This window comes from Stigmatopora argus, chromosome 12, assembly GCF_051989625.1.
Source record: "Stigmatopora argus isolate UIUO_Sarg chromosome 12, RoL_Sarg_1.0, whole genome shotgun sequence".
Lineage (NCBI taxonomy): Eukaryota > Metazoa > Chordata > Actinopteri > Syngnathiformes > Syngnathidae > Stigmatopora > Stigmatopora argus.
Genome location: NC_135398.1, coordinates 3,924,554 through 3,941,477, shown reverse-complemented (window position 1 = coordinate 3,941,477; position 16,924 = coordinate 3,924,554). Strand labels below are relative to the sequence as shown.

At 40.6% G+C, this 16,924-nt stretch overlaps 1 protein-coding gene and 1 long non-coding RNA gene across 8 annotated transcripts in view; one reads left to right on the top strand and one right to left on the bottom strand.

The window, feature by feature from the left end:
* The window catches only part of LOC144086271 (netrin-G1-like), a 37,472-nt gene extending 23,116 nt beyond the window's left edge, over positions 1–14,356 (top strand). The window contains exons 3-6 of one of the 2 annotated variants that reach the window (XM_077616156.1): positions 3,924–4,096; positions 7,236–7,262; positions 9,334–9,378; positions 13,878–14,356. In XM_077616156.1, the coding sequence (XP_077472282.1) occupies positions 3,924–4,096; positions 7,236–7,262; positions 9,334–9,378; positions 13,878–14,101 (469 nt within the window). In that variant the 3' untranslated portion in view covers positions 14,102–14,356. The remainder of the gene's footprint in view (positions 1–3,923; positions 4,097–7,235; positions 7,263–9,333; positions 9,379–13,877) is intronic. The other variant, XM_077616157.1, reaches the window with a different exon arrangement.
* Positions 1–16,924, bottom strand: part of LOC144086272 (uncharacterized) — a 94,900-nt gene that overhangs the window by 68,922 nt on the left and 9,054 nt on the right. The gene's annotated exons all lie outside the window — the stretch shown is intronic.

Genomic DNA, 16,924 nt, shown 5'->3' with positions numbered 1-16,924 from the left:
TCTGTCAATCACGCTGGCAACAGCTGCCACGGTTCACTGGGAATGTGCTCAGAGAATTGTGTCAGTGTGTGTATGCACCGCGTGTGAGCATTTGGGATTAGCAGGCACAAGTGTGTCGATTCCAACAAGTAGAAAGCATTTCTGTTCAGAGTTTGTAGGCTTATAGCGAGCAGGAGGAAGATAAATAAATGCTTTGCTTTGTTAGCGTTTGCCTGGCACAAGCACAATTGAAGTGCAAGCAAGTACCTCGAGAATGGTCCCTGAATAGCAGAGCGCTGACAAAAGAATAACCATCTAGAGAACAACTCAGACTAATTGATGCATCCCTTAAAATGTTGTGAGATCCTAAAATATATATACTTAAATATAATTCCAAATGCAATTTACAATATTTGCTGTTTTCCAGGGGTCAATAATATAATAACATGAGAGGCAAGGCAAATTTATTTGTATGGTGCAACACAACACACGGTAATGAACTGGTAAGAGAGATATTAGGAAAAAATCTTCAATCCCAATATGGCCCATTTTATATCTATTATATATATTTTCCATGAAATAAGAGTTAACTGGCCTCGCGAACCTGCATCTGGGTCACCTGTGTCAAAGTGGCGGCCCGAGGGCCAAATCTGGCCCGCCGCATCATTTTGTGTGGCCCGGGAAAGTAAATCATGAGTGCTGACTTTCTGTTTTAGGATCAAATTAAAATGAAGAGTATAGATGTATATTACATTTCCTGATTTTCCCCCTTTTAAATCAATAATTGTAATTTTTAATCCATTTTTTCTGTGTTTTTAGTTCAAAGATCTTTTTGTAAAATCTAAAAATATATTTTAAAAAGCTCAAATAAACATTGTTTTAGATCTATAAAAAAACGGAATATTCAGGGCTTTTAATCCAGTTCTTTTAATCCACTTATAAAAAAAATCTAAATATTATATCTAAAATGGTCCAGCCCACGTGAAATCAAGTTGACGTTAAAGCGGCCCGCGAACCAACCCGAGTCTGACACCCTTGATCTGGGTCTTTCAACTACATACTTTGGGCCGCCTCATTTTCAGGTTGTGTATCGCCTCACATATTGAAAATACTATGCATAATCGACATAGCGGAACATTGTTCACGCTGTGACTCACCCAACAGTAACCTACAGTTTAGCCCTTCGTTTGACAGGTAAGTGTCAAATACGTGTGCTTGTGGTGCATTCAGCGACACACCCACGGTGTCTCGGAGCTGAAAGGGAGATTTTTTTAAAACATTTTTTAATGGAGCTCCATTTTATATACTTGGCTTTGATTTATTCAAATTTGGCAGGTTATTTAAAACCACTCTTTCCTGTGGTGGGCTGAATTCCTAGGAAACCTATTTTCACTTGACATGGATTTGAAATCAAATTTGACTGACACAGAGGTTTATGAATTGGTTTGACAATAAACCCACACGGATGCCATGGCCAAATCATGTGTAATCCCCGTCACTTTTTGCAGGGACAATGGTTAAGCCTCCCAAAATTGCATGAAAACTATGAGAACACATTTAAGTTAGGAGTCGAAGAACGACGCTGAGCAATTTAGAAGGGTATTTACTGGCCAGTAGACCAAATGATGCTATTTTACTGGATCACGATCACTGAAACAGCATCTCCACCATTCTGAGGGTTTAGATCTTCCCCATGTGTTTTTTTTTGCGGCGGGGCGGACATTTCTGTCACGAAGGCGGTTGCGGAGGAGCTTACAAATTTAGACTACTTTTAAGTAGTTGTTGAATGCACCAAGCGGCTCTTTTATGAGTTTGTAATTCCTATCGAAGCAGGCGGTGGGAGAGGGGTAGACCCCATTTAGTCTATGGCTCCAGTGAAACATGAAATCCAACGTAAATTCTTTGTAGATTATCTAAAACTACTCATTTGTGTCGAAATGGAAATTGAATAACTCATGTAAGAAAAGACCCTTGTGTGATTCTTCCTGCAAAGCATTTTCAAACCCCAAACAAAAATTCATTCTACATTTTGGGGAGCTGACACTAAGGGAAAATTAGTGCACGTACTGTAATTCTTTTTTTCATTTGTCTTTTGTCACTCTAAAAAACCAACAAAAACATTTTTAATCATTTCAACTCTCAAACTAGTTGAAATGCATGTTAAAGGATAACCTGGAAGTAAAAAATATATAGCAATTTTGGGTTTACACATTTAACAAAACTGTGGATCAATCGTTGGGAACGTTGACAAAAGATACAGACTGATTAAAGGAACTATAATTTGTTCATACCAAAATTCCTAAACATTGAGAAATTCAACCGTTATGTCTATTTACAGTAATTTCTGTAAACCGCCAATGTAGACCTCTCATGGTGTCCTAATCGTGGTCATTTGTTTGGATTTGTGGAATAAACGTTGCCTTTGGGCTTCTATAAGGTCACCTCTACTATATAAATGCCTTTGTAATCAAAAGAGCTGCACCTGCTCCAGCGTGTTGTACTGGGAATAAGAAAAACACAGATTTTTTTAATGACAGTGCCGACGGCAAAAGCATCCAGTGGCTGCAAACGTGACCCCCCTTGACACCCTATTCTCTCACAGCACCAGTTCGGACTTGAAGATCCAGATTCTGCTGCTTTTTAATTAAGTGGAAGGTCAAACCTAATCGCATTTGACTTCAGGGAGCAACTCCTGTCTGAGTGGGAGATGGGCGACATCCAGTCATAAATTTTATAGGGCAAAGTGAAAGTGGTGGGGGGGTTTCATAGATTAAAAAAAATAATCAAAGACTACGGGAAAGTGTCAGGTATCAGGTAGGCGAAGAACACTGTAAATATATATATTTTTCCTGAGATAATATCTGAATCTGGATATACTAATACAATTTAATGTTTAATAAGGTTTAACCACATTAATATGCTATTCCTATGAGAATGAAATCTAAACCTAGTTCGGTATCATTACAGATACTAACAGATAATAACAATGACATTTTCCCAAAGTATAACGTAGAGTTCATTGCAAGTTAAAGTCAATTTATTTTTTTCTTTCTACCACCACAATTTATTGTCTAATTCCTATTTTAACATCAACGGGTTGGATGAATTCAAGCGTCTTTATTGTCTCTCCAATTCACTCAACTTGGCTATTTCAAACTCCTATATTTTATAAAACATATACAATTAAATTTGGTAAAAATAGATGTACCAAGACCAATGTACCACCTGACAAAAAGCTTATTACCCACAGCGGAAGGAATACAACCCTTTAAAAAAAAGAGATTTTCCGTTGGTGATCAAATGTATGCTTTAAATATGACTACGGGCATATTAATTGTTACACCTCTACATCTGCACTGCAGGGCTGGAGGGTAGAGTTTCCCTTCCTCCCCTTCAGTGATCTATCATTAACGCAAGATGTCACCGTGAGGCCAGGAAGTCAATTAGAATGGATGTATTTCGGACTGCCACCGTCATTTTTCCATCTCATGTTCACTGGCCCTCGTCTGAAATGATGGAAGCCTTTGCTCTAAAGCCCTTTGTAAAAACAAAACTGTCGCCCGATGCTCTAGGGAAGTATAGGATGTCAAATCGACTGGACGGTCACCCGCCTTGAGACCGTTTCAGTAACACCGGTTGTAACCTCTTAACATCTTCGTCAAAATAGGGAAAGATGAGCTTTTTTTTTTTCCTCAAGCTATCACCACTCAATCAGTTCCCTGTTTCAGGCTCCCTCAGCAAAGAGTCTCTTTCATTAACTTGTCCCTGTTCTCTTTGCAGAGGTACTGACAAATGACGCCTTGTCTTTCGGGTTTTTTTTTCTTCCTAAAGCGGAGGATAATCAAGCTTTGATCTGAGTCGAACGTCTCATCTGGGATTCCAATTGACCGGTCTCTTCCAAACAAAGCAACTTTTTGGTCAACCGTTCTGTATCTCCATCTCAGGTGCAAGTGCAACCTGCACGCCAACAGCTGCGTGTTCGACAAGGGGAAGCTGGGCTGCGAGTGCGAACACAACACCACCGGACCGGACTGCAGCCGCTGCAAGAGGCACTACCACGGCCGAGCCTGGAGCGTGGGCTCTTACCTCCCAATACCCAAAGGAACTGCAAATATATGTGAGTGTGTTGCCAACCTTCACCATGGATACAGTCTGGTTTCAGATAGCAGCTGTTACTGGCGTCACCATGGCAATTGTGGAATACATAACCATCTGATCGGAGTTTTAAACCCCCGGTTTAGTGGTTTGTTGTCATCGTGCTGAGTCACACGCAAGATGGACCATCTAGTCATGTCCAAGTAGCCCCCCCAGACTTACTCCATGCTAGGCCGGGGTCATGCTAACAACCGGGTGCGGTAGGACAACTGTTGTCTTTGCATGAGAGCAATGGAAAGGACACAAGTTGATTCACACCCAAAGACTTGATTTTTGTGGTTTCTATAACAAAAGTTATCAAATCGTCCAGAAACGCTTAAAGCAAGGCTAAGGAGTACATTTATCGTTTAATTTCACCTACCGTATTTTCACGACTATAAGGCTCACCACATTATAAGGCGCACCCTCAATGAATGATATTTAAAATTGTTTTCCATATATAAAGCACACTGGATTATAAGGCGCCCTGTCTATTTTGGAGAAAATTTAAGACTTTTAAGTGTGCCTTATAGTCGTGAAAATACGGCAATTCATGTTATTTTAAATGACATGCTACCACTAGCTCAAGCACAAGAACCCAGTAAACTCTCACAAATGCTCGGAAAACTGCTGTTCTGATTATTGTTTCATACTCTTAGATCATTTCCAATCTGGAATGAATTTATTGTGCATAATTTGTGGAAATTGGATGAAAGTGTAAGTACCAAGCTAAAACCCACGCAATCAATGAGAGAATATGCACATGAATCAAAGAGACCCAGACCTCAAAACTGACTTATGTGCTAAGTGCTAACCAAACGATACCATTAAAAAAATTAAAAGAAATATTTTTTTTAGTTTTTCTGCTCAGGAAGCCCCCTCTGTGCACATTGGCTTTTTAGCCCCATATAATTTCCATGCCATTTTTCCCGTTAAATTAACCAATCTTCAACTTCATTCCTTCACGTCCAATTAAACACGGAATCCACTGTCAAGAGTCCACTTAAATTGCACCCCTATTTTTCTGCCTCTTCAAAAGGCAGAAGGTGCTCTTTTGCATTATCCACATTCTAATCTTGGATAGGACTTTAGTCACATTCATCAAATCCCATGCCTCAGGGCGGGGGGGCTCATTGCCTCTATAAATCTACTAATACAGTCACTCAGGGATTTTGCTTCTGGTGGGCAGGCAGGCAAGGCCAGATGGTGGAAGGATCCAGCCCTCTGCTCATGTGCTCGCACTGACTCAGCCTCACCGTCAAGACACTCTCACGGTCACTCGAGATGCTCCATTTTGATCGCCCCGCTTCGCCGTATCGCATTTCCCGCCATCGATCTGCGATTCCGTGCCAGGAAATGCGAGCACGTCGTCTCCGGCGCTTGGTTTTCGATAATATCACATCTCTGTGTTGTTGTAAACGCGACATGATGCGACACACCGGTGGAAATCCGAGGAGATATTGCCGGGTTCACCTTGCACCCGCCTCACTGTTGAGTGACAGCTTGTTATTAAAAAAAAAATAGAGAAAAATCCCAACATACGGTCACATCTGCAGTGAACTGATGAAATCACGTCTACCAGCTTCAAAAACAATATTAGCGCTCATTTGGCAGTCACATAAGATGCAATAATATCACACATGGAAGTGACGAAACAATATTGCTCCCCTGGGGTGCCGAATGTACTTATGTTTGTCGTGGATATTTCCTATTCCTCATGCCTTTAACCATTAGTGTTTCCAACAGGAATATTAAACATACAGTGCCTCATATGAAGACGAATACGCTGAGCGTGCGGAATCCAATTAGCTTTTAATAGCACTCATCTGTCATTAAGGATCCTCCTCTTTAATCACGCTGGCCATTCATCTTGCAGGTGGGCAAACGATGAGAGCTGTTCGATTGGGGTTTGATTACACACACAACCCTTTTTCTTTTAAATAGGATTTAATGGAAAAGCGTCATCTTAATTGGTATCATAAAACAAGTTGGGTTTCTAGCGTGCCTGTCCATCAAGCGATTGTAAAATTCAACATCCATGTCAATAAATCTTTCCTTATCTGCCTGGTTCTGAAAATGCATTTGCAAGCGAGTTACTAGCAAGGCTTTAACCGGTTAGTCGACCCATCAACTTGAGCTTGAAGTTGATTACCGTACCGGACTATAAGTCGCACCAGCCATAGAATGCACAATCAAGAAGAATTGTATTTTTAAGAGGACAATTTTTATAGGATCAGAAACCAAGACCTAACATACGTTATTGTAATAATAGTCAAATGGAAAACAACAGGCTGAATAGACATCTCTTAACATTACATTTACAGAAAACTATAGCCAAAAAACAACTTAAAATGGTGTCAGTGGTCAGAAAGAGAGAACAAGGAAAAAAAACATAACTCACACTCGAGCATTGGTCACAGGCCCATCCAAGATACAAAAAAAAAATGCGACTTATAGTCCAGAAAATGCGGTGTTCACCATATCACAACAAAGCAAGTGAAATTATTTTTGCATTAAAAAATGCTATGTAATTTAAACTCAAACACAACAAGTTTCCATCCCAAATCCACCCACCAAATAACTTTAAACTATCTCATTTATAATGTCTCAACCCAGCTTTGCCTAAACGTCGACTGGCGATTTCTCCCAAAATGGCTTTGTGAATAAATCTGACTGTTTTTGGGGCGCATCAACCCATTTCACGTCACAAAAAAAAAGGTTCACAGGTTAAGAGTCTCCATTAGTGTGGCGGAATACATTTGAGCGGTATTTTCTCCATTCTCCATTTGGCTTGATACAATAACTGTGAAGTCAATTGAGATGTCCCTGCAGATATAACAATCAACAGCTAATGATACTGTCCTGTCCCTATATAACAAGTGGTTATTAAAGATGATTTATGCCTTATTTCCACCTCCCTAACCTGCCTTTTCGAGTCTCTTAACAAGGGAAATTATTAATTAAGCATACTGTAACAAAGTGAACCAACCAAATTGTGAAACCTCAAGCACTATAATTCTATGAGCCACAAGGAACAGGATGAGATTAGAGCTGCTTTTTCTCAGTAAATCGATTTTTTTACGTTTTATCCTGAAATATTCTTTGTTATATTCTTTCCTTAGGTATTCCCAGCAGTCACGGACCTTCGCGTAAGTTGACAATTTCCTCCCCATTCAGCATGATTGTAATGATCTATCTCCATCATTTATGACAGCGCTAATATCGGCACGCAAGATCGCGCTTCCATCTTGTCATCTGCATGTCATTTTTTTTGTCCATGGTGCGAAAGTTCATCCTGTCAAGCCACTTATCTAGAATTACATTTTAATATTCTGCTGGGTGAGAGGATTTCAAGAGGACAGTTAGCGTTGTTAAACTAAAGTCAATGACGTAAGCGTGTTTCTTAATTAGCATTTTGTGATATAGAGGAACATTTTTTTGAAGACCCAGTTGAAATGGATTTGAAATCTATAAATGTCAATTGCAGTGAATGAGGTAAGAGCTAACAGCAACAATATACTCCTGATGGGTAAGGATATTGTAAAGTGTATCACGATCATTGCATTTAAAATGTGAAAAAAATCTGATTAAGACGTTAACTATGGATAGTATATGATGAATCGTGATTAAAAACTTTAATCGCTTCGCAGCATCATTTGCTGCGGGCCAATAAAAACTGGGCGGCAGGTTGCGGATGGTATGGTGGGATGTAGTTGGGAAACCCCTGCAAAAATGAGCGAGTGCCTATTTTCTGAGGTATTTATACCTATTTCGAATGTATGAGCGATTATGTGCAGTACGAGAGTAACGTGATTGCATGAAGGTCACTTACACCGTGACCGGACCCAAACAACCGGCGAGCAAACGTCCGGCGACCAAAAGTCCGGCGACAAAACAAGGTAAAAAAACAGAGTCTATGCATCAATCAAAGCCAACAATGGCCCTGAGCAGTTTCACTGAGCGGACGTGTGAGTGTATAAGAGTTTGTATGTACATGGGTTGTCCCCTTAAGAAGGGACGTCAGTCAGGGTCTTAACAAGTTCTCCAACAAAACACAATAAAAGTACGGGAAATTTGGAGCTTTTCTTTAGCCTAATAATTAATAGGGCATTATGTATGACTAAATAATAATTCACAGTTTGTATTTAGGGAATTTGAGCAACAATTTTAAATGGAAATTATCAATAACCTTCCGGGCGACCAAAAGTCTGGCGACCAAACGTCCGAGTACCACTTACACTATGTCTTGACTTTTGCTTTAACTGAAAAAAATCTGATTTATTTCCGTACAAACAACAACTATACAGTAGTTCAAGTATTCAAAACACACTAACCACCATCACATGAGGCTCATTAAATGTTTTAGCTGGCATAATCGCCTAAACATCGAACTTACAAGATACCAAACTCAGCAAAATCATAATAATAAAAATAACAGACGACTATTTTGGCACCGGATTCTCTCTTATTTGTCTGATATGTCCATATTCTGTTTTATGGTGGCGTTTTTTTGTTGCTTTTTCTGGTGACTTATTACAGTGGCTGCACCAAAAACGAAAAAAAATGCTAGTTTTTAATAAAACTTTGCGTAGATCTGTTTCCAAAGTCTATGGTAACCATATTTCCATTCCATACTGTCGATGATTTCTTTGTTTATACCCGTTCTAACGTTTTAAGGTCCACCTACAGCACATACATATCAATAAAATACATTAAAAAACACATTAAAGCCACGCTGAGCTTTAGTAAGGAAGATAGGTCTCTTGGGTGAGTTATTCTATTTTTTCATGAGGGAAAAAAATGCTAGCATCTCACGTTTGGGCTCGTCTATCAGCAGGTAGCGCCAAGAATCATTTCTGCCTCCCACACTAGAGCACAGACTAATATTTGCCTGCAGCCAGAGAAGAAAAGTCTATTTTCTTAAGGATGTGGCTCCCACCATGCATCCCTCACCCTGCATGCCGATGCCTGAAGGTGACTCTTTTTTAGCAGATGACAGAGCAGCCACCAAATGTAAATGTCTCCAACTTTGTCTTTCATCCGAGACGCATGCAGATGTCATCGAATCACATCATTTTCCTTTTCCCAAACGGGCAACCAAAAATGTTCTTGATTCATGTTAACGGGGACACGCATGCCGTCCTCGCAATTGAAATGGCATGACTGATAGATAGTATGTAACAACCCAGCGTAACGTGGACCGTCTCCGTCTTTACGCAGATCGAGCAAACGCGTCATCTCTTGGCGTCGCAAATCGTAACCAAGGTAGGCTAGAGGCTTTGTGATTTTAGCATGCCCAAGAAAATAAAAAATAAAAAGCCCCCTTTTTCCCCCCATGTCATTCCTGCCATTTTTCATGTCCATGTGAGGAAAATAATCATACCTCCGTTTTGTTGTTTTTGTCATTTTAAGAGGTACCGAATTGGAAATTCTGCAGTTTTTCAATTCAAGTGCTTTAGTATCCGTGACCAGACGTTTGGTCGCCGGACGCTTGGTCCCCGGGACGTTTGGTCGCCCGGATGTTTGGTCGCCCGGATGTTTGGTCGCCCGGATGTTTGGTCGCCCGAGTGAATATAATTTTGAGAGCTGGTTTCAACAGTAGATATTTAGATATTAAACTCTCTCTCTCATGAATATAATTTTGAGAGCTGGTTTGAACAGTAAAGTCTCTGTCATGTTGTCAAACGTCCGGCGACCAAACGTCCGGCGACCAAACGTCCGGCGACCAAACGTCCGGCGACCAAACGTCCGGCGACCAAACGTCCGGCAACCAAACGTCCGGGCGACCAAACGTCCGGGCGACCAAACGTCCGGACGACTAAACGTCCGGGCGACCAAACGTCCGGCGACCAAACGTCCGAGTACCTTTAGTATCAAAGTTGTGCCATATGAACCAGTGTGGTGACTCTTAAAAAGCACTATGATTGGACGTGTGTACTGCCAATTTAAGGTTTAAACAAGAGGTTTCAACGCAAATGTACAGATTGGGTTTTAAACATCGGTAGTATTTTAGGTATTTTAAGTATTTCAAACCAGGGCAGGAGTCTTAAGGTTTTAAATTAAGGTGCCAAGACTTGATTACCTTTTCATGTGCTTTAGCGTTTCAAGGCATTGTACAGATGTTAAAACGAGGTAAAAACCCGCCTGGGTATAAAACTTAGTTTCAAATCTGGTTGAAGGTTTTAAGGTACACAACTACGCTGGGTTATGTGTGAAAAGGCATTACCATCATTAAAACCGTGCAGCCTGGTTGCCTTCATTGTGCATGCAAGCACAGAAACTCCCCCCACTCCCAACAAAGCGCCGCACGATCGCGTTCGTCCGCGGCCTCCTCACCTGCGTGATTGCGCACTCTTTTTAATTACCCACGATGCTCTCTATGGGGCAGTCGTCTACAGGAGTGGGAAGGTGACCAAAGGAGAAATGAGCACCCCCTGGGCCTGAGGTTATTATGTAGGATATACCTAGCCTTAATCCTCGGGTTGGGCTATCTGGTACATTATATGCCAAATCACATTTACGCTGCATGAGCTCGATGTAAAGCTAACCTTTGGATTAGGAAGAACATGTACAAATAGATATGTACTGTATAACAATTGGATATCAAAGCTTAGCTGGGGTTGTCCATTTTTTGAGGCCCAGGAAACCCTACATTAGGATTTTTTTTCCTTCAGGACCCCTTTATTTCCCTAATACATAGGCGACTGAACAAAAATATCATATACATCACCAATATGCCGTGGTTTTTCATGTTTTTACTTTAGTTTTTATCATAACTCGATTATAAAAGAAGAATTTGGGTTTTGGGTGAGTTTTAAAGTAGGCTTTGAAGCCCCTTAAGGTTGAGGATGTTAACCAGGTTTATGTTTTAAATGAGTGCTTCAAGTTAGCGGTTGGGGTCAATAAAGGTTAGGGTTTGAAATTATGGTTTCAAAGTAATGTTTCAAGACAGGATTAAGCTTCAGGTTTTAAACATGGGTTAGGTTTTTAAGCCACGATTGGGGTTTTTCCAAATATTTTCAGTAAAAAAATATCTTTATTCCCATCTCAGGTGAGGTTACCGATAGAGTACATCATATTCCGACATATAAATTATGTTTACGTTCGCAGTGTATGAATAGAAAGCTGTCTTAAACTGTGGAGTTCTTCCAATCAATTCATGAATAATGAAAAATGTGTGATAGCTTGGGTCTTAGAAAGCAATATTAAATCAAAGAACTCCCATTAAAAAGGTATAAACTTGAATGTATATCAGAAATACCGTCTTTGAATGGCAGCTATCTGGTCCGACTGAAAGCGCTGCGATTAATATTGAGCGCGAGTCCCTGCAGTCGTGATTAATGGTGAAGCCTTTATGTTAATATGATAACAGGAGAGGCGCAGCCGAGAGCGCTGGGTTTCGTCTTACCCTGACATCATGGCAAAAGATATCGATCAAACGTAATTGAGGCAAACGGCATATAATTAGGAGATCGCGTATCTGAGAACTGTCTCCTATTATTTACTTGCTATCTTCGGACCAAAGGGGACCATTTCAAGATAATGATGTGTTGCTCACGGTCTTTTTCGTCTGTTTACTCACTAGAGATGGGTATACAAATCAGCCGTTATTTGTTCTTAAGGAGCGTTGCTAATAATCCTGTTTTGAAGCCGTGAAAGTGAGATACTGCATGGTGCAAAGCAACCCAAGATTAAAGTGTGCTAATTATTTCAGGGTTCGTTTTGTATCACATCAGGTCATTGTGTCCATTGTCCAGGACAGAGTTCAGTTTCAGTGGGAATCAAGTTGCCTAACATTCACAGAAATCTTAAATTATTTTATTGTTGTAGCTTATGACTTCACCCGATATAAAATAAAATATATTTCACCGATAGTACAAGTTTAATTTGTGTTAACATTGTAGGAACGGAACTTTTGCCTTCCAATTTAAAGCTTTTCGGTAATTTCAAAAGTACAATATCCCTTTAATTGGCACACTATCATTCAACACTATCATTGTTGTGTTACTGTAGCAAGTGTCTGCTGAAGGACAGATCTGTCAAAACAGTTTTACCGTTAAAATACTCGCAAATCTCGTAAACTTGCAAGGTGGACATATGTTTACTTGAGAAGAAGCGGAGAGGACACTCCGGACGTATTCTCACTTGCTCCCAGCGTCTGCAATAATGTGCGTCAAAGTCAAATGTTTTTGTTTTTTTTGCCTGCGGATATTAGGAAAAATGACTGTTCATTAACTAAGCCTTAACTGATGAAACTGTCAAACCATGAGAGAATAAATTGTCAGAAAATTGATTAAGTGAGTCATGGTAGACCGGTTGGGGTAACAATACAGTCCACTCACATTGAATGAAGTATTTACAGCTCGTCACAACGTTTCACACTTTAGTGAAAGCAATATTTTAGGTGGTCGTCTTTGGGTGCAGTGATATTTGGTGTAACGATGCTGTTAGTATTTTAACAAAAGCTTGCAAGACTGAAATAAATTAAACACAGGGAAATGGGTAAAACCTAGTGCTAACATGTCTTTTCCACTCTGCCATTTTACCGTGCAAGGGCTATTTAATTTTTATTATTCGCACTCTTGAGAAAAAGCTATTCCTATGAAAGCTCTCACAGGTAAGCTCTTTTATATTGCAGCATCCTCTTTATTGAGTTTAGATAAAACTAGAAGACCGGCCAGGTTAGCGCAAAGCAAAAATGTGATTATGCGGCGGGTGCTATCTAATTATGCAGAACTATCTGGGTAAATATTACCTCTTCCAGGATGTGCACGTCTGCCAACAATGAAGCTGCTAGAAGATAATGGAATTGCGAGTTGTTTTGGTGAAGAATACCTAATCATATCTCATGAACGTATGTCCGTCAGAAGGGAAACGGGCAATATTTCGGAATGTCCAACTTACTACTGCTACTTGTTCATCTATTTTTACATTTCTGACTCCCAATTTTTCAAAATTGTATCTGTTTTCCAATAGGCTTGTTTTTTTTTAGTCAACCCAAAAACAACAAGACTTTTGCGTCAAATGGTTCGCATGTTCATCATTTATCTTCAACCTACACAATGGACTAAAGACAAAAATTAGTGTTTTGATCGCACTGAGACACCGTGGTGCGATCGGGGGATTTGGACCCAGTAGCGGGGAAGCAAGATGGGACGAGGTGAATTGTGCTCATGATAATAACTTTAATGACTCAAAAAGTCTTACAAAATAATAAGGACTTGTACATCCCAAAACGAAACAAAACCGGAGCATGGAGAACCGTACCTTTGCAGCGATGTATGCAGTATCACGCAGTACGATCCGACAATGAATACCAATTCAGTCGTGTTTAAATACACGCATCCGGAAGTAATCATGAATCACTCGCAGCTGCTCGAACCGAACGGCAAGCCAGAATGGACAAACAAGCTGCTCCTGACAATTATCCCTCGGCTACAATCTTACATATTTACATATATATCTTCATTAACATATTTTCATGATTATGTGCTGTCCCTTGTTAAATAAATCAAACTCAAATGAATCAAAGAACTGTAGCTGTCACACCATGAGAGACTTGATTGCAATTCCTCCACGCCGCTTCATTCCTCGTCACTTCACGGCCACCATGCTATGTTTGCTCTTTTGTTTAGTTTCTCATTCGCCACTCTAAAACTGTCTCGCAAAAGTCCTTGTCCTGACCTCCCGTCAAAACACGTGTGACTCAAGACAAGACGAGAAGAGGCAGCCCATCTGATGTGCTCTATTTTGTGTGCCCGCAGCCCGGGTGTGCGACAACGCAATGCTGCGCTGCCAGAACGGCGGCACATGCCACCACCACCAGCGCTGCCACTGCTCCCCAGGCTTCACCGGCATCCTGTGTGAGAGGGCCCGCTGCCAAGGCCCTGGCGAGTGTGACGAGCAACTGTCGGGAAGGGCCGCTGGCCACGATGCCGCTCGCCATCTTGCTATCGCCTTGCTGTTACTGATTGTTTCTCTGTGCTGAGTCACCCAATCCCCTACGAGGGACACCCACGCAACAAAGCGGACCTGTGGATAGTGTGGACCAAAATGCTCAGCAACTTGGCGAACATTTTGTACGTCTAAGGACGCCGTCGTGGAATAGTACGCTAAGTGGACTCATGAAACGTCACTGCTGTCTTGTAATCTTACACAGGAAACTGTTATATGTGATTGGATGACTTTATCAAAGAGTATGGCAAGGACTACCTGTATAAAACAAAAAAAACATACTTTCTTAGCATTGTCGTCAAAATTCAATTTAAACTCCGCCATTTTCTTGGCGCACCAAGTTTGGCAAAGGCTGGCGTTACAGATGTTTATTACCCCTGTCACTATGGCAAGCCTTGTTATTGTTGTTATAGTCTGTCCTCAGCCAATCGCAGGACACAACCTACCCAAAGAAAACCCAAACGGGCACTGGAAGAACATGCAAACTCAACCCAGAAATGCTCAGATTCAAATCCTCAACCTCTGATCTGTGACGCTGACATGCTAACCAAATATGCTTAACTCGGTCGCCACAATGATGTCAACTACTGAGACTCAAGGTAAAGAGTTTTACGATAGTATATCATTTTGTGGTGGACTGAAGATATCCTAAACTCAAATCTAACAAGATTGTAACAGATCGGATTCTATGTCAATAATTGGAACACAGATAGCTGTATTTCATATATTAGAAAATGATTTGTAGCTCTACATGAACTGCAGCAGTGAGAAAAAAACACATCTTAAAGGCTAATTGTTGAGCGCAAGAATGTGGCTTCTTGAAATCAAACGTTTTTACTGATTAGGCAAATTGAATGAATGTCTGCAACACATACAGTGTAGTTGTTAATGGTAAGAAGGCTTGCCATATTTCACGCTGTGCTGGTGTCAGTGCTACAACCAAAACACCAACATTATTAATAAGCCCTTTCAATGAGCACGGTTACGTTTAAAATAAACAAAATAATATAATGTGGTGCGTCATAACATTTCCACGACGAAAGTATTCAATTCAAACTTCAAACTGAGCTGTTTCTTCTCCAGATATGTTTTTTTTCCAGCATTTTTCAGAGACTTATCATTGCAATATCAGAAGTAAGCAGTCATCTAGCAATTAAAGCTCCACATATTTATAGTTCAATGTCAGTACCGAGATTCTGGGCTGGCCATAATTACTTTGGACTTAAACGGGCCATGAGCAGTGATGTGTTAAACTTCACACCTTCGCTTTACACACTGGTGGCGTTCCAGTCTTATTATGCTTCCCATAACACGTCGAAAGCTGATATAGCTCCAGTTTGACGTTCTGCCTCTAGCTGCTTTTTTGCACTAGCCATGCGTAAATTGCTACATCGGAAGTCTAACAGTAGAACTGCCACAAAAGAGAGAAACATTTGAGAAACAATCTTGGACGTTAACATTTCCATTGAGGTCATCATTGACACGGTACACAGTCGATTGGCCGCCGGTCTTTTGGTCGCCGGTCTTTTGGTCGCCCTTTGTCACGGTCGGGGCGACCAAAAGACCGGCGCCCAAAAGACCGGCGCCCAAAAGACCGGCGCCCAAAAGACCGGCGACCAATCGACCGCACACGCATTGACGCAGCACTGCCACAAGCAAAGCAACGAAAGGGGTACAATAGATCTCTTTAAATTTCAAAATGCATCTTCTCATGTTTCATAAATGACGATAATTCTAGCACATGTTTTGGATGAATAATGGACCTTTCTCTGGGCATTAACCATACGCGTGTAACTTCGGAAGAAGCTATTTGATGCCTCTAACGTCCGGAATTTTGCCGGTATACACCTTCCAGGAAAAGCCTGAGGGTTGAGAGTAATATAAATAATGATGACTACGTATGGGAACTGGAAAATGTTCAAATATACTGCCTCAGTGGCTTTCTTACTTTTTCTGTCCCTTCACTCTTGCCTTCCCTATTTTTCTTCCTCTGCTTCTGGTGACTTGCCCTGCATTGTTTTGCCAAATTCCGCACATCTGCTAAATGGAGGCCATCGACAAAAGCTTCGTGTTTAGTTCCGCTTTGTAGTCATGTCAAAGTGCAGGGCTGTGTAAAGAAGTTGTATCATAAAGTAAGTGTATTTAATTTTTGTACAAAAACAGATATTTTTCATGAATTTGCCAAGCGGTGTTGCTTGTTTTCTATTAAGGCAAGCGGACATGGACTGCGAAACTATTTTGGTTGTAATTTTGTTTTCGTTTTTTTGTTTTTTTTTGCTCGTGTGCGCAACAGTTCCTAAAAAAAGTGTTTACACAATCACACAATACAGTTCCACCAAAGGGGAAAAAGGAAAACATGCCTTGTCCTGTTGTTGTTTACATTATATCTTCACTGAAAGCTTATTTTGGTCAAACAGCACAAAAACTGGAATGCAGATGAAGTCAAAGAATAGCCAATTCAAAGTATTTTGTTCACAAAACATCTTCAGCACCTGTCCTATAAAGCCTAGGACTCAGAAACACGAAAATGGGAATTAACCCCCAGAAGAAGACAAAAAAAATAATCACAAACAGCCAGAGTCAAAATGACACCAGACAGAAGAGCCAGATTAAAGTCCAATATCAATTCCGACCTAAAGTCATTTCAAGGAAAAACAAGAACAGGAAATGTAACCATACCAAAATGTGCCAAGCCAAGAAACACCAAAGCAAAGCTCTTTCTTTTTACTATCAGCGTCTGATGAGTACTTCCTGTTAAGCAAATTAAGGGAACACAAACATGAAGTAGGAAAGACCAAAATTTCAAAAATGAAGCCGATGACAAGAAACTGACGCTATAAAAATACGTAGAAATAAG